This window comes from Labrus mixtus, chromosome 22 (assembly GCF_963584025.1).
Source record: "Labrus mixtus chromosome 22, fLabMix1.1, whole genome shotgun sequence".
Taxonomy (NCBI): domain Eukaryota; kingdom Metazoa; phylum Chordata; class Actinopteri; order Labriformes; family Labridae; genus Labrus; species Labrus mixtus.
In genome coordinates, this window is record NC_083633.1 from 16,068,985 (window position 1) to 16,089,609 (window position 20,625).

General features: G+C 41.4%; 3 protein-coding genes across 6 annotated transcripts; 2 read left to right on the top strand and 1 right to left on the bottom strand.

Annotated features, from left to right (window-relative positions):
* Positions 1–240: 240 nt before the first annotated feature.
* On the top strand, positions 241–6,352 carry arfgap3 (ADP-ribosylation factor GTPase activating protein 3). Of its 3 annotated transcripts, none has more exons than XR_009666086.1 (17): positions 241–422; positions 1,049–1,167; positions 2,041–2,113; positions 2,219–2,350; positions 2,472–2,552; positions 2,652–2,745; positions 2,846–2,905; positions 3,401–3,447; positions 3,534–3,685; positions 3,796–3,927; positions 4,039–4,164; positions 4,374–4,526; positions 4,824–4,944; positions 5,228–5,315; positions 5,435–5,559; positions 5,650–5,751; positions 5,799–6,352. XR_009666086.1 is itself a non-coding variant. In XM_061030511.1 (16 exons), exons 1-16 carry the CDS (start codon positions 354–356, stop codon positions 5,665–5,667), a joined length of 1,590 nt encoding a protein of 529 aa, XP_060886494.1. In that variant the 5' UTR covers positions 241–353; the 3' UTR covers positions 5,668–5,784. The 3 variants fall into 3 exon arrangements, 1 of the variants encoding a protein (XP_060886494.1); XR_009666087.1 differs by having other exon boundaries at positions 2,855–2,905; XM_061030511.1 differs by lacking the exon at positions 5,799–6,352 and having other exon boundaries at positions 5,650–5,784.
* Positions 6,353–8,804: 2,452 nt separating this feature from the next.
* ikbip (IKBKB interacting protein) lies at positions 8,805–13,861 on the top strand. Of its 2 annotated transcripts, XM_061030513.1 has the most exons (4): positions 8,805–9,243; positions 9,343–9,460; positions 12,322–12,531; positions 13,208–13,861. In XM_061030513.1, the coding sequence occupies exons 1-4, from the start codon at positions 9,038–9,040 to the stop codon at positions 13,757–13,759; spliced, it is 1,086 nt and encodes a 361-aa protein (XP_060886496.1). In that variant the 5' UTR covers positions 8,805–9,037; the 3' UTR covers positions 13,760–13,861. The 2 variants fall into 2 exon arrangements, with proteins under 2 accessions (XP_060886496.1, XP_060886495.1); XM_061030512.1 differs by lacking the exons at positions 12,322–12,531; positions 13,208–13,861 and adding an exon at positions 10,629–12,136.
* A 1,480-nt stretch (positions 13,862–15,341) lies between these two features.
* Positions 15,342–20,219, bottom strand: ckap4 (cytoskeleton associated protein 4). Its single transcript, XM_061029791.1, has 2 exons — positions 19,769–20,219; positions 15,342–17,318 (listed from the first exon to the last, which is right to left on the bottom strand). Exons 1-2 carry the CDS (start codon positions 20,087–20,089, stop codon positions 16,137–16,139), a joined length of 1,503 nt encoding a protein of 500 aa, XP_060885774.1. The 5' UTR covers positions 20,090–20,219; the 3' UTR covers positions 15,342–16,136.
* Positions 20,220–20,625: the final 406 nt, after the last annotated feature.

A 20,625-nucleotide genomic window follows, 5' to 3' on the forward strand; every position in this document is an offset into this window, starting at 1 on the left:
GCAGGCAACACAAGAATTATTCTTCTCCCTGCTCCTTTCCGTACATGGGATAAAGTGTGAATTGTTTTTTTTGTGTACAGAACAAAAAAAAAAAAAGAAATGAAAAACGTATTGTTAAACAGCAGCCAAATTAATGCATCTGTTTCTGAATACTCCATCCACCGATGTAAACCACATTACCCAGAAGGCCTTGCTACAATAACATAACCACGGGGCGCTTTCATCCAATCAGAGCTTGATTATGACGGTCTCCTACTGACGTGTCGCACTCGACGATTATTGAGGGGAAAAACACAGGTCTTGTTTTTCCTGCTACTTCTGTAACCCGACAGGTATTACCCACGGACTGAACCATGTCAGAGCCCAGCAAGCAAGAGATTTCAACCATCTTTAAGCGACTTCGCTCCATTCCTTCGAACAAGGTGAGAGTTTCAGACGCCTGTGTGTTTCTCTCTTGAACAAGGAAGTTAGCTGAACTAAAATATTGGACACGTCGCACTGAGAAACGCGAAAGCGAGTTTTTAACCTACAAGCTTAATTAAACCGCTGACACGTGTTTTTTCCACCCTGAATTAAATCAACACATATAAATAACCATCTGTGTGTCAACACCATATTGTGACATTTACAGGAGGGCTGTCTTTCACAAAAGATCACCTGACGCAACATTAGCCAGGTGGTTGACAGCCCAGTTAGGTAGCTACATTTTGACAGCTGACATTGGCCATATTTGTTGAAGGCTTCATTTCTGTTTGCGTTTAGATTCTTCAACACCTGGAGTTCACTTGTTAAATTGAAAGAAAGAAAGAAAGAAAGTAGGGCCTGAATCATCCCTCCAAAAAGTCAACTCCATTGAGAAATTCACCAACAGCTGTTTGAATCAGCAACTCATTCACAAGACACACATGTATTTTTTTTTAATTGTATGATCCTCCATGCAGATGGCATTGAGGAACAACTTCAGTCCTGCATGCTTTATTAAAAAGTGAATGAATCTATAAATATTGTAAAAATATTAAGCTTTATTTTTCTGCATCTTCTTCTGTAGGTTTGCTTTGACTGCTCGGCGAAAAACCCGAGTTGGGCCAGCATCACCTATGGGGTGTTCCTCTGTATAGATTGCTCTGGGACTCACAGGTCTCTTGGGGTGCACCTGTCCTTCATCAGGTGAGTCAGGATTTCTTCATATACTACTATACAACAAACACTATTGACATAAGAGGCAGTCAGCAAGAAATGGTAAACAGGCAAGACATTACAAACATTCTGATAAATAATCAATTCATTAAATTGGGTAATCTAAGACAGGGGTTCCCAAACTTTTCAGGTCGTGACCCCCAAAATAAGGGTGACAGAAACCCCCCCACTGTTCTTTAAGGTGGTTAGTTAGGTATATGACGTAGCGGCAGCCACACACACACTAATAAACCTATCCAAAAAAACTAGTAGCACAAAATAATACAACAGCCTAAAAAAATTCACTTAATGATACTGTCTTATATGACATTGGACTACTTTTTGTATATTTACAAAAATGGTAAAAAGATATACTCATGCACTTTTAAATTATTTTTAATTTTTTATGGAAGGCATCGCGCGACCCCTCTCTTGGTGGCTGGCCGACCCACCTTGGGGTCCCGACCCCCACTTTGGGAACCACTGATCTAAGAGATGGGGGTAATACAAAAAGAAAGGCAAATAAAGTGCACAGCGTTCAAATGATAATAAGCCAACATTCAGGTCATTTGAAACCTGTGGTTGCTTGGAGGAATTTGAACCATCTGCTACATGAGCCTGGATGAAGCCATGAACTAATTTATATAAAATTAAAACAATCGATGACAACTTTCAAGTATGGATTAATTTCTTTAAAAAAAAAAAAACTATGTGTGACCCAAAACATTTTTAAAAAAAAAATAAAAAAAAACCTAGACATGAGTCAAGAGTTGGGGAAAGAAACTTTATGTACCTGTCAAACCCGTTTAGTCACATAAAAATAATCAAGGGTTGTTGAAATCCTAACACTGTTGTGATCCACAGGTCCACGGAGCTGGATTTTAATTGGTCCTGGTTTCAGCTGAGGTGTATGCAAGTGGGAGGCAATGCCAGTGCGGTCAGTACATAAAGGCAGAATATCAGCTGCACGGTATTAAAATCCTCAAAGCATTGAATCCCATACATCTTTTGTATCTACATTTGTCCTGTTTGCTTTTTCCAGATTTCATTTTTCAACCAACACGGTTGCACAACAAGCGCCGCAAATTCCAAATACAACAGCCGAGCCGCTCAGCTGTACAGAGACAAGATAAAGACTTTAGGCACACAGGCCACCAGAAGTCATGGCACCGAGGTGAAGCAGATGTGTTTCGTAACTTTGTGGTTGTGAGATTAGCTAATACCACTTTGCATAAAAAAAAAAAAAAAAAAAACATCTTTACGTCGAATCATTTTACTTCTCTTCTTCTGTGCAGCTGTGGCTCGACAGTCAGGCTCCTCTCTCCCCAACATCACCAGAGGACAAGCAGGTGGATTTCTTCAGTCTGCTTTCACAGGTAAGGATGTGGGATTTCTTAGTTCAGAAGTGATTTTATCCCCATATGAGCTTAAATAGGTGCAGAAAAGTCATTAGTGTCCATGTAATGTTTTTTCAGTCTGAACCTGAAAACTTGAACATTGGCAAAATGAGTCTAAGCTCGACCTTATCAGAGAGGCCTTCAACTCCGGTTAAAGAGGAGAATGGAAATGGTGAAACGTTTTTCTTGCAAACAACATACAAACCATTTATAGGTGTATTTATCGCAATAACATCGATGTGGGTTATCACCAATAAATGATATCTTTTCAGGCAATCCAGAGGAGGGTCCAAGCGTGGATATGCTTAGTATGTCTCCAAAAGCAAATCTAGGTATGATTGTTTTTATTCACTATAATTTATAATCCTAAACATTTTTAGTTTAATGGTGTATTTTAAGTGATTGTGTTTTGCTGATTGAGTTAATACAATAAAGTAAACTGATGAAACCATGTATTTGCAGTATTATTCTGTATTACAAAACTGGGGGGGCCGAGTTAATATTCCCAGTTGTTGATCTGTTGGAGAACTTAAGACAGAAGCTCTGAAGTGTTTCTATTGTCTTTCCCGTGTTCACAGCTAAACACTATTACATAGCAGTCACAGTGACACTTTTTAAAAGCAGGTTAAGAAAATTAAACAAATTCAACGTTCCGATTTAGAAATAAAAGTCAAAACCAATTACAGGGTTCCTGTTTGGATCTCTGTAAGATATCCCTTATCGCCATAGCTACCAAAGGCAACAAAGCTACAAAACTTGGGAGACGTTGCTGTTGCATCTGAATTATTGGAGAAGAGGATATAAACTTTACTGTTTGATCTGTCCAGATATCCCGTCTCTTCTTAAGAAGAAGCCGGCCGCTGCCAAGAAAACCGTATGTATTCATGTACCTATACCTTGTCTACATCTTTTTTATTACATTGTCACAGACTTTGCCTTACAAACTGTGTCTGCTCCTAGTTGGCCTCTAAGAAAGGCGGTCTTGGCGCTCAGAAGGTGAGCAGCAAGAGTTTCTCCGAGCTGGAGAAGAAAGCTCAAGCTGCCGACAAGCTCAGAGAGAAAGAGGGGGGCCCGGCGTCCACCAAGAAAAACACCCAACTTGAGGAATCCATGTACGTCTCTTCATGTCCTCCTGTTTCTGTAATGCTTTTTTTTTTTAGCTTATTCCCTCCCTGTGTTGATCTTTTTTTTTTTTTAAAGCTCTTGTCTTTCTTTCCCTCAGCACTCCATCTATGCGACTGGCCTATAAGGATTTTGAGCAGCAGAGGAAAGTGGAGGAGAAGAAGTTTAAAGGATTTGAGGGGAATAAGAAGGAACAAGCTGAGAGACTGGGCATGGGACTGGGCAGCAGAGGGTACGACGATTGAGATACTTCAAAACAGTGATCCTGCAGTGCAGCAGATTGCCTTTTCTTGCGTCTGTCTCTTGCACTCGTATCCACTCTGTTTTCTCGTCCTCTCTGTAGCGAGATGTCTCACTCGGTGACGTCGGACATGCACATGATCCAGCAGGAGACTCCTGTGGGGGCCAAAAGCAAGAAAGGGCGACGGTTCAATGACGACGACGATGATGAAGGATCCTTCAGCCCCAGGTCAGATTGAATCTACTAATTCAATATTCTGTGATAGTCAAGAACATTCTTCTTTTATTCTTTATCTTTGCCTGATTATTGTGGTTTAATGTCACACTTCAGTCACTGCTTTAATGATACTGTTTCTGAATGTGGTCATTATTACAATCCATTCACAACGGTTTTATTTGTTCACCTGCTATTTTTCCCGAACTTCCTCCTTCCTTCAGGGTCTCGTCTCGATACGAGAATGAAGCAGAGACGTCTGATAGTTTTTCAGCGCGGTGGGAAAGTAGAGGTGAGGTCGAAGGCTGGATGAAGGAGAGCAAGAAACCAGAGCCGGACTTCTACCTGACCTCCACGATCTCATCACTGGACGACAGGTACATTATGTCTCTGTCACTGCAACTCATCGTGACTTCAACTTCCTGTTTGTTACTCCATGTAGAGGACTTTCTGCTCTTATACATTCACAAGGCCTTTAGATTGATCATTTATTACATGTAAGTCAGAACATACAAAATCCAGCTTTGTTTTATTTGTGCTAGAAGTGCAAAAAGAAGAATAAAGGAGCAACTTGTGTTTTGAATCCACATGCAACAGAAATGTGATTGAGATAGACAAAGTTTTTAAATTGTTGTCTCTTTTTTTTTTTTTTTTCCATCATTGTTTTTCAAAAGGTCCACATCCAGAAGAAAACCAGAACCGGTCTCGGACTCGGGGGAAGCTCAGAAAAAGTTTGGAGTTGATGTGAAATCCATCTCTTCAGACATGTACTTTGGGAAACAAGATAACTCTGAGGTGCAAAACAACAGCATGCATGTCACGCGCTCCACATGATGTGTACACTGAATATAATGTCTTGAGCATGTTCACAGACGATTTGCAGAACTTGTGGGTTTAATAGCTTCTCATGTTTATATAGGCACTTTAACTCCTGATATACTTATCTAGTTGTGAATAAAACAAGTAAGTACAAAATCTCTGGTTTGCAGCTGATGATGTTAGGAGTCTTTACTTTGACTGGAACAGATGACTTTCAGAACAGCTGCTGTAAAGTGTTATCTGTGTTTCTGTTGTTTAGTACGAGGCCAAAACCCGACTGGAGAGATTCTCTGGGAGTTCCTCTATAAGCTCAGCGGACCTGTTTGAAGATCAGAAGAAACAGGCTGGTAAGAGACCCCCCCCCCCTCTACCAATTCAATGAAAGCTTTAAATGCAATTTGAAGATGTGCAAACCTGTTTGTTATCTGTCTGCCTGCTTAACTCTGAGTTCGTCTCACGCTCACAGCGAGTTCCTACCGTCTGACCAACGTGCTGCCCAGCGCTCCTGACATGTCCCAGCTCAAACTGGGAGTGCGCTCTGTTGCGGGGAAACTCTCCGTCATGGCCAGTGGTGTCGTGAACTCTATTCAGGTCAGTAAGGAAACAAAACACTCACATTAACGTCAAACAAGAGAAAATTCAACTTTTTAAAAAAAAAATCCCACTCTTCTTTTCTTCCAGGATCACTACAGTACTTGAGTCGTGCTGCTCCTCCTCTTGGATTCAGCAGCCTCATCATCCTCCTCCTCTGTTTTACAGAGTCTGAGAAGCTTTGCAGTGAGTGTTGGTCACTCATCGGTATGGTAAAAAAAAAAAAAAAAAGACGAAAGATCAATAAGTGCTGTGGACAAATCTTCTCTATAAAAGACCCCCAGATATCCCTGTAAACATCTCTATCTAGTTTTATATTGGATAATGTACATAGAAAAGTTGCTACAATCAAGATGGTGGAAGCACAATATTTCATGGGGAGTTATATTCCCCCGTCGGCATCTTGAAGGGACATTAATGTGTATAATTCAGAAATGAAGAACATTCAGTTTGCAGTTTATTACTTTCTTTGCTTTGTGGTCTTGAGTTATAAATGTTTAGCAATGCTGTATGTAGCAGGAGCCGTGTCCTTTAGGTGATGAGTTAAAAAAAAAAAAAGAATCCTCAGCAGTGTAGCGGAATAAGTTGTACCTTTTTTTTTTTTTTTTTTTAAATGGTTACAATTGTTCATTACGCACAGCGTGGGGTCCTATTGTTCTTTTTCTTTTTTTGCACATCGCTGAAGGTTTGAAAGTGTCCTTTCTGTCCCAAAAGTGCACTTATGTTTGCTTTTCCACAGACGGGACCAAAAGCTGATACAGAGGCCTTGGGGGTAGCTTAATGTTCATACGTCTTAATTGTGTGTGATATCAATTTATCAGTTTGAATCTGCCACATTAGCGCACAAGCTTTCTGCTGATGTTTTTTTGTTTGTTCTCGATATCTGTGGTCAGGCGTGTGTGACGAGGTGGCATAAAGTAAAAGTGGATATAAAATTATATTAAAAAAAAAAAAAAAGTTTGACATTTTGGGAAAACCCCTGGTTGACTTTCTTGCTTTAGTTGAGTTTTAAATGAAACGATCAATTCTAGTCTCATATTAGTCCGTTATGATATATGGAGCTGTGAGCAGCAGCTGATTGGCTTACCTGAGCATACGTGACGGAAAGGAGGGCAAATCAGCATCGCTCTTTCTTAAGGTAAACAAAAACCACGATGTTAGTACAGCTGAGCATGTGTACCTTTAAACGGAGCCAGGCAAGCTGCTTTGCCCTGTTTTCAGTCTATATGCTATGCTAAGCTAAGCTATGGCTGTTGTGGTTTCAATCTATTGCTAAAGGCCTTAGGCAATCAGTTTAACAGAACCAGAAAGCCCCTTAATGTAGACTAGTTGCACTACATATATATATATATAATAATATATATATATATTTCTTTTCTCATTTCTTTACTATTGTTTGGAGTTTGACACTTTAAAATGGTTTTAATGAAGAATGGGGTCAACATTGTAACTTTCAGATTCATTGAATTTAAAAGGGTGCCTTTTGATGATGTTTGGGTTGTTTTGTTTTTTTTGTTGCTGCTTTTTGTTAAAATTAGTGTTTACATGTTGGGGGTTGACCTTTTTTTTTGTTGTAACCTTTAATGTTTAATCAGTTAACGCTCCCAGACAAACCATTTCCTGATGTGGTGGGACCTCTTTGTAGCTCTTAGGCCCCACCTTGAATAAGAATGTAAACATCTAAAGCTTTCAATACTATTATTTTTATTTGCTGTTCCAGTAAAAGAAGTGGTTAATTCTTGGCACTTGTAGCACTTCAGGTGGGGCTATAGTTTGAAAATAGAGGAGTTATTTTAAACGCAGCTTGAGAAAACAGGTTTACCATAACGTTTGCCACGATGCTAAAAATGCTTAAATTAGATTTTTGCAGAGTTTCTAAAGCCCTGATGAGGAACGCTCACTCTGTAGTAATTCTGCCTCTCAGGACTTTGATTTGACTTGTAAACATAAAACACTAAAAGAGGGCAAAAGTCTGCGTTTTATATCCTTCAGTGACCAAATATTTGTCTACTCCATCACTTAATGCCTTAGTCCAAAGAGGTCTGATGAGCATGCCCTCGTTGCTTTATTGTTGAGTCATCTGGTTACTTAATTTTTTTTTGCACATAATTTGTTAGACATTGCACGTGGCAGCTTTTGCTTGAATGTACTTTAATGTAATTTAATATTTTGCCTCTAAGTTGACATTGCATCCATGTTAGGACTTTTTATTGTATCTGTTGATGTTTGTATAATATTTTTTTTTCTGTGCCTTCTTATGTTAAACATTGTTAAAAGTTACATAGAAGAAAAGCAGCCCATGTAATTGGCATGTCCCGTAGTTAATAGCTGACACATTGTGAAAAGAAGAGAGCGTATGGCTGTTAAATATGAATTGAATATCAGAATTATTCAACAAGAACTGTACAGTAGACTGAAATCCTCTATAGATACGGTGGTGTGTAAGGCTTTGAAATCAAGTTTTTGGCATATTTTGACACTCTAAATCTAAGTTTAGATTTTTGGAAACATGTTGAATAAATGGCTTGTGCTTACGCTGCGTGGTTATATTTTGCCTGCACTAGTTTTCTATGTTATAAATAAATCGTGTTAGTGTTGGGGGGGGAGGTTTGCATGTTTATCAAAGTTTTGTCTTCAACAGTCGTATTTTTTTTTTCTACAAACCATCCTGAACTGAACAATTTTCTATTTACAATTACATTAATCAGCAGCTGTTTTTAGTTCCCTGTCTATGCTTCTTCTTTATCAAAAAATAAATAACAATTACTATTGATCAGGAATGGGTTAGGGTTAATTCTATGGGCTGTTCGGGGGTCGGATATAGATAGTAAAAGCAGTCCTTGTAAATTTTCACATTTACTCCTGGTGGCTCCCTAATTATTTGTTTCAGTTCTCCTTGAAAGTTATTGATAAGCCATCATCATAGCCACATTCAGGAAACAGTTTGGCATACGCTTACGTGGCTGGCTGAGGCGTTTATGGTACGTCTAAAAATGTCTGAAATCTGAGTGTTTGACACCGGAGAAAAGTTAGACCAACAATAAACCAACAAGCGTGACATTCAAATGTAACATTGTTTTGAAGCACTTTGTACTTATAACTACTACAGATTAAGTATAACGATGTAACCCCCCCCATTCAAGATTTATGTTTTCGCAATTGCATTTTGGTGCTTTACACAAGCAACTCGGTTGGGAGAGTTTGTTTTCACGAGCCGAAGAAGAGCACTTGAAGGCGGCATTTTTTCCGAAGCAGCTGAGGATACATGTAGCGGTGAAACACGACAAACGTAGCCGGTGATACTTTGATTTAAAGTACTTCTGCTTGAATGTATCCATTATGAACACACCTTAAAAACAGTCGTCTTATTTAAGTCTGCAGCGGAACTAATGGAGAGTTAAGACTGTTATTAGCCTACTATAGGGTTTGCTGAATTCCATCACAACCAAACTTAGAACTAGTGTGCCAGTGTGCTAAAATGCCTACTGAGGTAAAGCAGAGGAAGAAGTCACCTAAACAAAGTGATGAAGTGTCGGAAACGTCGGCTTCAAATGGTAAAGATGAAGATAAAAAAAACAAAACGCAAGCTGGAAACTACGCAGCAGCAAATAAGACATCTTCGTGTTTTGATACGAGAAGTATAATGTGCTTATTGTCGCTAGCTGCATGTGGAGCTTTGAGTTGGTGAGTCAAAAAAAAAAGAAGCTTACTCTGTACATTTTCTGCATGTGTTTCTGTGAAGTGTTTCCTTGATTTAAGTTTCTGTACCTTTCTGTGATTCAGGATGGTGCTGCAACAGAACGAGAGGTTCTCGGCAATGGAGGAAAAGTTCAAACTGTTACATGGGAAGACTTCAAGTCTGTTTAACATGGAGGAAGAAGTGCTTAAAGTTTCTAAAAAGGTGCGTTCATGGAACAGGTCTTGAGCTGATTTGATGTGTGTAGTTTTTAAAGGGCCCATTCACTCAATTTTATTTTAAAACAGTAGCCGGAGTGGAGGCTGCTTTAGAGTGTGTCCCCAGGGGTTTTGGGCTCTGGGACCCTCATACAATGGATGTCTGTGGTGCCCACATTATTACTGGAACTGCTTTCCACTCAGGAAACAGACCTAACATTAATTACTGCCTAGGCTAGCTGCAGTTAGCTTTTCAAAATGAATTACATTTTCAGTTTTTTAAGCCTAATAAAAAGAAATGTAAAAGAAACAAAAAAAAAACAGAGGAAGTTACATCTGCATGCAAAGTATTGTCTGTCTGTTTAGTTTTTTTTTATCTTCCCTCAACTAAGGTCAACTCATCCATCATGCATGCTTCCTACATCTATAGCAGGGGTGTCCAAAGTGCGGCCCGAGGGCCATTTGCGTGGCCCTTGAGGGGATTTTTTGCGGCCCGTGACTTCAAATGAAGAATCAGAAGATTTTGGCCCGAGGCCTCGATTAAGATCGGCACATCATCGTATTTTTCTTTTTCATGTTAACAAGGGCTGAACAATACTCCTAAAATAGAAAATGTTCAGTAACATGTATGTTGTTTTTTTTTTTTTTTTTTTTTTTTTTTTAAATCTACGGCTTTCACTATTTTCCACATTTTGTTTGTAAACTATGAAAAAAAACATATGCAAAGTTTTTGCAAACAAGCGTACTGTTGTTTAACCATTTAATGACCTGAGCTAAATGCAGAAAGCTTTTCCAAAAAAAAAAATGAACCACGTCACAGGCTTGATTCTGAGAAAAAAACAAATAAAGTAAAATATTTGATTTCCTTTTATTAAAGGGTTTCTTTAGCGAGCCTTTTGATTCTGATCTACAAAGACTTACTATTTTTTTAAAAACAAAACCTGTGGCCCGCGAGCGATTCTAACACGACAATTTTGGCCCGCAAGAAAAAAAAGTTTGGACACCACTGATCTATAGTATCAACACAATGTCCAGTATCAAAACATTTAAGTTAATTTCAAATTCCGTTGAATGTCTGCATGCACTTAGTTTCTGACTCAATCGTGTATGAATGCTGAGGACCAAAGAGCTCCCACAGAAACAGCCCTCGTATGTCCTTTGTGTTGCGGCTGCAGCTTGCCGCCTCTGAGGACGACCTGCAGGAAGCGCTCTCCACCGTCTCCTTGGCAACAAGACTCCAGCAGGACATCTCCGCTCTCCACGCTTCTGTCATGGCCATGCAAGCCGACGAGAACTCTGCCGGCCGTGACCTGCAGGCCGTCAACGCCCACTTCCTCAACGTAACGGAGACGTGGCAGGAACGTCTGGCCGCCATCTCCTCTGACCTGGCTGCTCTCAAGGCCGAGTCCCGGGAAGCCCACGCTGGAGCCACAGACCAGGTGAACGAGGCCGAACGGAGGGCCCGGTTGCTGGAAGAGAGGTTGGAGGAGCTCGAGGACAGCACCAAGAGGAATGCCCGCGTTCTGGAGCGCACAGAGGAGGACGACACTAAGCGAACACAGGAACATTTAGACTGGAACACCAAGCAGATCCACAACCTGGAGGTGCAGATCAGCAGCCTGAGCAAGAAGGAGGCGGAGCTCAGCGCTCAGCTGGAGGAGCACATCCCCCGGGCACAAGAGTGCGAGAAGCACCTTCCGCAGGTGGAGGAGGCTGTGCGCTCCATCCTGAGGCTCGGGGGTGACCTGAGTGGGGCGGAGAAACGTCTCGAGGAGGTGACGTTACAGGTGTTTGGGACTGAAGACAGCATGTTGAAAGCCCTGAATGAAATCCTGGAGATCAGGCAGGAGCTGGACACACTGCACGCCCAAAACAGCATCCTCAAGATGAAGAATGAGCTCTCCGTGGTCAAGGAGGCAGTCCGTGAACTCACCATGGTCCTGAAGGAAAATACGATCGACAGCCAGCGGGACGCTTTAGAGGAAGAAGGCTGGAAGGAGGAGGAGGAGGAGGAGGAGGAGCCCTGGGAGGAATGGGAAAAAGATGAAGAAACGACTCAACCTCTTCCTGGTGACATCACTGAATGATGTCACTCCTTTGAGTCGACTAGGGAAAAGGAGTGTCTCTGAATTTTCTGCCAAAGACTAAAAGACTTACGTGAATGTTTTTCAATATGAGCACCTCAGTCTCACGTCATTGCATTAAAGTTTCCTGATTTCAACATGAACTCTGGTGCACGTGCCGTGTATAAGACAAGCGCAGTCTAGACTATTTATTACAATGTTTGTTTAATGTGCTTTGACAGCTTTTAGGTTTCTTCAGTATTTGTTTAAATCACATACCGTTACTTTCAAGCCAGCCATTTGAACTAAAACACAAATATAGCAACATGTGGGTGAGTCTTTCCTGATAAAGCCACACGAGAGCTTTCAGCGATTAATCCTCATGGTTTTTTTTTTTTTTTGCTTTTCTTGTCTTTTTCATTTGTACATTTGGATTTTTTGAGTTTCCATTGGATGTTTGGAGGAGACGAAGCGATTTCATGACGTCTCAAGCTTAAAGAAATACGTTTTTATATATGCCTGACCTTTTGTAGACCAAACACAAATCAGTTATTTGATCATAAAATAAACTGATCAGTAGAATGTATTTTTCCTATGAGTCAGTGTTATCTGAACTTATTTAATAAATTGTGCCTTTTAAATTAAATTGTTTTTCCTTCTTATTTAACCCTCTTGAGCACTAAAATCACTAACTTGAAATGATGTCTTTTAATATATGACCACTTTAAATAAGTTGCTCCTAAAGTCACACACTCGTTGCTGTTGTTTCCATCAATCGATGTATTTCTCGTATGTCCTGTTTCAGTGTGAGAGCGTCCAGCCGATGCTGGAGGGTCTCGGGGCTCTGCAGCCCCGTCTGGATGGTTTTGAGCAGGATGTGAGCCGGCTGAAGGAGTGGGCCTCGGGGCTGACTGAGAAACGAACTCAGCTCCAAACCAGCCTGACGGCACTGAAAGACGCCGTGGGACAGATCGAAGATCGAACCTCGGCCATCTCAAAGGACTTCAACAACAAGGTGTGTCACATCGTTTCTTTTATTTTACTGATTCTCGTGAGGAAAATAGTCGTTTGTCCTTTACTTGTGCAAACTGTTGATCCAGATGTAGGGAACACAATTTAACCAAAGGCAGAGAAACAAGGCTGCGAATAACCGTTTACGCTTGATGTATGTTAATATAAATAGTTAAAAAAAAAAGCTGATTTCACTTCCTAAGAACCTAAGATGATTTCTCCAAATTATATTTTGTCTTCTCCTCGCTCCGTCCGAAATCCAATAATAAATAGTTACCCTCAAATAAAACAGAACAACTTTAAATCCAAACATTCATGGAGCTGCAACCATCAATTGTTGTCTTAAATGATTATTAAAGCAATGATTTGTCCATCAAAACATTTGCATAAAGTTCTGTCTTTGTTTTGTTTTGCTGGGAAAAATTCACAAGACATTAGAAGAGTCTCAAAATGTGTAACTACATATAAAGCTATGCAAGGGAACTTTTCAATTTGGCACCTATGATGAATAGAAAATAGTAAATTGGTAAGTTATTTATTGGCCATAAAGCCTCTCTTCATTAGATTAAATAATGCAATCAGCACAAATATATGAAGATTAAGTGGAAATGTCGACTCCCCCCATCATACCTGTTACAATAATGTTTCTTGGTCTTTGTCCTTCTGCGTTCCTCCTGTAGGTGGCGTCAGTGAGGACTGACGTTCGCAGGATGGACGGTCTGCGGTCAGAACTGGAGTCTCTGCTGACTCAGCTGGGCGAGCTGGACGACAAGACTTCTGAGGTGGAGCGTAGCATGATCAAACGCATCGGGGACGTGCTGACCAGCAGCATCGACCGAGTCTCGAATCTCCGCGCCGCATCCGAACGCAACACTCTGGCCATAGAGCAGCTCCGCAAACGTGTCCCTGAACTCGCCGTGGCTGACGACCTCATGTCCGAGCGCCTGAGGGAGCTGGAGAGCGGCAGAGCTCGTCTGATCAGGACGGTGACCTTCGCCGCGGACCTGAAACCAAAAGTGGCTTCTATAAAGAGAGACTTCGGGGCGTTTGAGCCTCAGCTGTCCGACCTGACTCTGCGGATAGGGAGACTAGCAGAGGATCTGACTCAGAGAGAGAAGGAGATTGCTGAGCTGAGGCAGACATTAGCTAACCTCACTGCAGTAGAGGGAGATTTAAGTGTTACAACTAAACAGGTTAGTCAAATAGCTGATTTATCTGATAGACACACATGAGACACACACTGCAAAGAAACTATTTTCACAACAATCCGGTCAACTGTTGTTCTAATGTTTGAAATTTCCATGTAATAAATCTTTTTAATACCCCCAAAAAAATCTATAAACCTGTGGTATTGTAAAGAGAATGTGCAAAATTTTACACATTTAAAAACGCCAAACTGCTTCTCGGGAACGTGAGGCGAGGGGGTTTGAGGTGTGTCCCCAAACAGCAGTTCGTTGTGGTTTCATGCTGGAGCTCGAGGGCGACATCTACTGGGTCAAAAGTTGCACACTCTTCCTTTTAAAGCACAAAGCCGGGTAGGTATGCTTTTGAACGATCTTGCGGCTGGTCTGTCAGCATTTTTGAAAGGTTGTAATGACTTGATTTTGAAGTTAGGTCATGACGAATGTTCCCCTCTGGAGTGAACCTGGTCCAGATTTGATTTGGTTGTTGTTCCCTGTGAACACATTCTTGTGCCACAATTTTAGCATTGTGGGATTGATATAGGAGTCTAAACTTGTTTTCTTTACTGCTAAGGGTTATAGATAAAACTATTATGTCTCTTTGGTGAACATTAAGCAACATCAATAAGGGGGAAAGCTGCTTCTATTTGCGACATATGAGTATACGAGTGTGCAGTTACGAGTCCTGACAAATAAACTCCTGCAAATAACCCTCAGCAAAAAGAGGAATCATCCGTTTCATGCTTGAGGGTTTATTTTTCTAACTTTGAGCAGAGCCTTCTCCTGTGTTTAGTCATTATTCTAAGCTAAGATTACTGGCTCATTGCTTCAGCACCTTATGAAGTAGATGCACCAGGAGTGAAACAACCTAAAATATAATGGTGTCTATCAGTTGCTTATTTGAAAATTAACACATTTTGATCATACAGGCAGCTGACCATGTATTAGGTTTTTTAAATGCCTATGAAATTTTCCAGTTGATTCAAATTTCTAATGACTTTCCAACACGCACATAAAGCCCCATCTTTCTCCACTTCAAGCCTCAGTGTTAAAGCAGTTTCTATAGTTCATACCATGTTACTTCATTGTTCACACTGTATGATTCACGCTGGACAAAAGCTTCCTCGTCTTTTACCGAAACTTGAAATTCCAGTTTGTTGTGTTTTTAGAGTCTCTCCTTGCTTCTGCTGGCTCCTCTTCTTCTTCCCTCAAAGGGCTTATTAGCATCCATCCTAGTTCGTCGGATAACTTTGATGTTTTCTGCTGGAGTGTCCATGCAACTGGAACCTAAAGCATTCAACAAGTAGGCACATTTCTGCAGAACACCTGGAAGAGGGGAAGATCTAAACACCCATAGAGATAAAACATGTTATCTGTGCAGATATGACAGGGCGCTGTATGTGGTGTTAAGCCTCCTAACTCCATAAAGATTAAATGTTATGTATTTCAGGTTAGGTAGAAAAATGTGAATTCCTTTGAGGGTTTTAACATGACCTAGGCGTCCTTTTTTTTTCTTCGTAAATTCAAAGTGTGAATTTCCATTTCCACCCATACCATCAATTATCACCCATGATGTAAGCAGCTAAAGCAAAGCAACAAATCAACGTGACACCAAGAAGGAATGCCTCACAGCTCTGGGTCAACAAGAGTTTTATTCTTGTAAAAAAAAAACAGAAAAAACATGTAGTGAATAAAAAAGGAGTGCTCAAAAAGAGCTCATTATTGCATCTGGTTTGTCGTAAATAAACAGCATTTCCATGTAACATGAAAAAAAAAAAACGGAAACATTAGAAATAGAAAAACTACAGTGCAGAATGAGTTTGGATTTGAATTCACAGATCGGCAGTTCAGCTCTGACTCGCTCTCCTGACTGAACCTTTTTTTTTTTTTTTTTTTTATTAGCTACTAAAATGTGCAACATCAACCATCAAGTCTGAGACAAAATTCTTCATGGAAAAAAAGGCAAAAAGTGAGCGATTCACCATATCAAACGCCGGCCGTTTCTTCCAATGCTCAAGCCCAGGGCAGGAAGGTTAAATAGCGTTATAAAGGCACCTTATAGTGTGAGGATCTGACTCATTTTACTGCTTTTAGGTTGACCAGTGACTAAAAAGACACCAAACAATGAAAATCTCGAAGGGCTTTTCGCCGTTTTTCAGAAAAAGGCTAATGTTAGCATTGAGCCACATCCTTGCTACAATTACCATTAGCAAGATATGTATGCTTTTCTAACCAAATGATTTGACGGATTCACTTGATTTTTGTGACTTTTATCTTAGGGCACTGTGGTACAACAATTTAACAGCATCTGAGCTTACAATTGGGGAAAAAATTGGCCGCCATGTGAGTATGGTTAATTGGCATCCTTTAGAAAAAAATGATTGTCCATGTTTTGTTTTCCTGACGTCACACCCCTAACTTTAAATCCCTACTTCTCCTTCTTGCCCTGGGTTTTGGATAAGCCTGCCAGTGTCTTTGTGGTGTCTTGCAGAGATTTCTGGAGCGCGGCAATAGCGTTGTCGTGGCCTTCTAGCTTAGCAGCTTTAGCCTCCAAGCCAGCCACCATGCTTGTCAAGCTCTGCAGCTGCTCCGGCTTGACTTTGCCGCCGTCCTCCAGAGCGGCGATCCTCTTCGTCGCGTCGCTCACCTGCAGGGTTAGCTGCGTTTGGATGTCCGTGCTGGACTTGACCTCCTCCACTCGGCCCTTTAGTGACTCCAACTCCTGCTCCAGAGCCGTTTTGACTTTCTCCGCGGTCTGCCCCTGCACAGTCAGTGCGCTTTCATGGGTATCGAATTTGCCAAATAGTGACTCCACTCTCGCGCTGATGTCTGATACGGATGTGGAAAGTGAATCTCCGCTCTCCTCTGCTGCTTTCACTCTGGCTTCCAGGTTGTCCCAAGTTTTCTTGACCTGAGCAGCTGCGTCACTCGCCTGCTTCTCCACATTACGCACGGCAACAGCGGCCTGCTCCACGCTGCTCTCCAGGGTCTCGCTTTTGTCCTTGAGAGCCTGGACTTCACCCTCAGCTTCAGACAGTGACAGTCTCAGACTCCCAACATGCTCCTGAGCCACGGACCTCACTGTTTCTACTTCCTGAGACAAGGAGCCGACTTCCTTGTTACGAGTTTGCAGCTCCTCCCTCACTGCACCAATCTGCTGCCTGAGGGAATCTGATGCGGCGTCAGAATCCGCCGAGGCAGTTCTGATTTCAGCTACGGCATTGACGATGGCAGAGAGCTCCTGTTTTATGAGCGCGGGGTCCTCAATGTCACCGAGGCGGGCCTTGAGATCAGCCAGCTGGCTCTGCGCCGCGCCCTGAGCCTCGGTAAACTCGGCCATGCTGGCCGCGATGGACTGACTCACCTCAGCCAGGCGTTCCTCTACAGTTTTCTCCAGAGACGAGAAGTCCCGCTCCCTGGCCTCCTTCACCTCGCTGATCCCGTCGGAGAGGTCCCTGAGTAGATTGTTCTGGAGCTTCTGAAGGGCCTCGTCCACCTTCCTCGTCTCCACCTCGCCCCGCTTCATCCGGGTGACAGCGCCCTCCAGCTCCATCCGTGTGATGCCCAGTGACGATTCCAGCCCATCCACAATGCTCCTGAGAGACTCCACCTGTACACGACGGCACAAAGTACAGCTTTAGTGTGATCTATCACATCCAACAATGCATTTCAATACAGTAACCACAAGGCAACAAACATCAGCTCAGTTCACGTTGCCAGATAACAAATAAAAAATAGTTTATTTAGTTTTAAAAAGTAGAAAAAAATGCTCTAAACTAAAAAGTCAAAACGACCAAATGTCAAGATTGTTTTCTCTTGACAGGAATGCAGATCATTCCTTTTGTATTCCATATTCAAAATATTGCAAACTGTACTTTAAAAGAGCGTAATCAAACTTCTCGAAAATGTTGCATAGATGTGTTTCTTTTTTTCTCCACCACTAAACTCTCTGTTCATCTTTTAGCAGCTTTGGACCAGATTGGTTATGTACCTTCAAGTATACTGACACAACAAGATTTTTCTCTAATGCACATGAAAAGTGAAGAAACAATCACTATCAATCAATTAATATTAGAGGGGTTTTTATTGTCAAAAAATCCAATAAACACATAACTTTCAACTACAACTAATACATTATATAAAGAAGTAGAAGGCTTATTGTATTATCATATAGATCAAAGAGACTGCTTGTTTGTGTGTGTGTGTATCTGTGTGTGTTTTAGAGTGTCAGAATATTGGATTTCAGGGTTATCACCCTGATTATTCATTTGGTTGTAACCTCAGGAATGTGTCAATTCCTCTTCATCTGTTGTCCCAAAGCAAACACACACACACACACACACACACACACACACACACACACACACACACACACACACACACACACACACACACACACACACACACACACACACACACACACACACACACACACACACACAAACACACACACACACATTACTGTGCTGATTAAACCCTGACCCCACTCTTCTTTTCTCTCCTCAAACTCAGCATCTGAGGGAATGACCCAGACTGTTTGATCTCTAAAACATTCTGTGTCCATTTCCTGTCAGTATCATTACATAGTAAAGCAGAAACATCGACTGTCATACTGAATATGTATGTGAGCAAATCTACTTCCTGGAGCAGGAAATTACCCAATCAGAATTTGTCTCTCTGCAGCACCCTAAGGCAATGGATAAAAAAAGTTTTAGTATCTAAATCACACATCATTTTATAGACACTCGGCAAAATAAAATTCAAACGCTCTTTCAACATGTTAAAAAGTGTTAACTGATCCTTGGTTAAACCCCTCCCCCAACAGCTATTGTCCAATCATAGCCTCAGGAGCCATAACAAGGCTTGACAGGTCAGACAAGCTTTTGACATCTCTGCATGGTGAAGATGTGTGTGTCAGTGGCTTTAAAGGAGATAAGTGTCATTCAAAAAATTGTGTAGATGATTATTTTAAATTCTTACCAAAGATCGAAAACAAAATAGACAAAGGGATTCATTAATAGTCTATACATCTGCTCAGACCTAAGCTGCAATCAGCATGTTTACAAAAGTAGCATTATCATTATCTTAACTTATCTCTCAAGTGGCTTCCAAAACCAACAAGTACATCTTCAACTAGATTATACTACATTTGTTTTTGGGCTAAATTAGCGTTTGATTGCATCTCATTTGTCTGGAGTCCAAGACAAATTTCCCAAAGTGTATCTTATCGTATCATACTGTAAGGTATTGTGTGGTTCATGGTCTTCAGTGAATTTCTGCTCTCCCAGCTTTGTGCCAGCTGTGGCAGAGTTGGCTATAGGTCAACTGAGACACATCTGTGACTGAAAGCTTGATTTAAGACAAAACTTCCTTTATTTATATTCCTAAATTAACTTCTACGCTCCTCTCAAACGTTTGGCCTTTCCTTAAACATTCCATCATTACATTTAAACAATGTGCATATTTAATTACATTAGGTTGTATATAAAGTAGGCTAAGTGTAATATGTCGAATTTATTGGCAAATGACAACATTTAAATGATCATTGAAGCTTAATTTGGACCTTTTGACTAGTAGGGAAAATAATCTGAATTTAAAGTTCCACCTATACATTTGCATGAGTAGAGGTGAGTCACCATTTAACTTGAGTCAGTGGTATAGGCTAGTAGTTGCACGACATCCCAGAGTAACATAGACCATTTTTACATACACTGCTGTATAAATAAATACAGGAAGAACGAAGCAAATCAATATGTTTGCAATTGTATGCATGTTTTACTTTTTGAGCTTTTCTCAATGAAAAAGTACAAGGAGTTCAGAAAATCATCCCTGAGCTTTACCAAGGCGACCCAACCCCCCACATTTGGCTCCACACAGTACAACAGCTATATGCACAGTTATGTAATGGAACAACAACAAAGTTTTGCATCGCTTTGGACTAGTAAGGCTTTTTCTTTTCCTCAGTAGGAGGTTTGCAAAAGTTTGGGTGGTTTTAACTGAAAATGCAATTTCCTACAGCAAGATGCTTCTCCCCATTGATTCCCATCTTTTTCCACATACCTGTTGAACCACACTCTCCATTTTGCTGCTCAGCTCTGCGTTCTGTCGCGCACTGTCCTCATGTTTCGCGCTGGTCTCACGAATCTCCTCCACTACCTGTTGTAGATAAAAAGCAGCAAACCCCGCAGCTCCTAATAACCCCAAATAAAACACTGTGGTGAAAAACAGCCCGAGGCAGCTCCCAGACTGTGGCCCCTGAGGTGCGGGGCCACTCACCCCGTTGCCGGTGCTGCTCTTTGGGCTTTTCTTCGACGCATCCTCAGGAATGGATGCGGGGGTCTTGTCGCTCGAGTTGTTCTTGTGTCGGTTTTTTGCTGTCATCTTCAATGGGAGCTGGCTGATATATATATGTGTGTGTGTGTGTGTGTGATGGAGAGTGTGAGAGCTGCTGGTGTTTCCTTGCAGTCGTGGATGGAGACGTTTTCCAGTCCAGGCCCCCAAACCGGACCGGCAGCGTATCAGGGAGCGCGTCGTGTCTTTCCACGGGGGCTTTTAGCGCTGAGGTATGCGGATGGGGGCAGTCCCATGTAAAACGTCTTGCCCTGCAAGGGTCCGCACACAAAACACCAGGAAATAATGAATGATTCCTACTCCTCTTACACTTTGGCGAATATTCTTTATTTGAACATCAGGAGTAAAATCCATATTTTATGCACCCATGAAAAAGTTTTTGGTGAGACAAATTCCCCAAAAGGGGGGGAGGGGGGGTGACAACTTCAGTAACTTTTAACAGTTACAGAAGGTCTCTATGGCATCAGGGGAAATTGCACTAGTAAGTGGACTGGATGTGACTTTAAAGCAGATAAGGAAGAAACGATGCACCAACTTATTACTAAAAGATGCGACACGTATTTTAA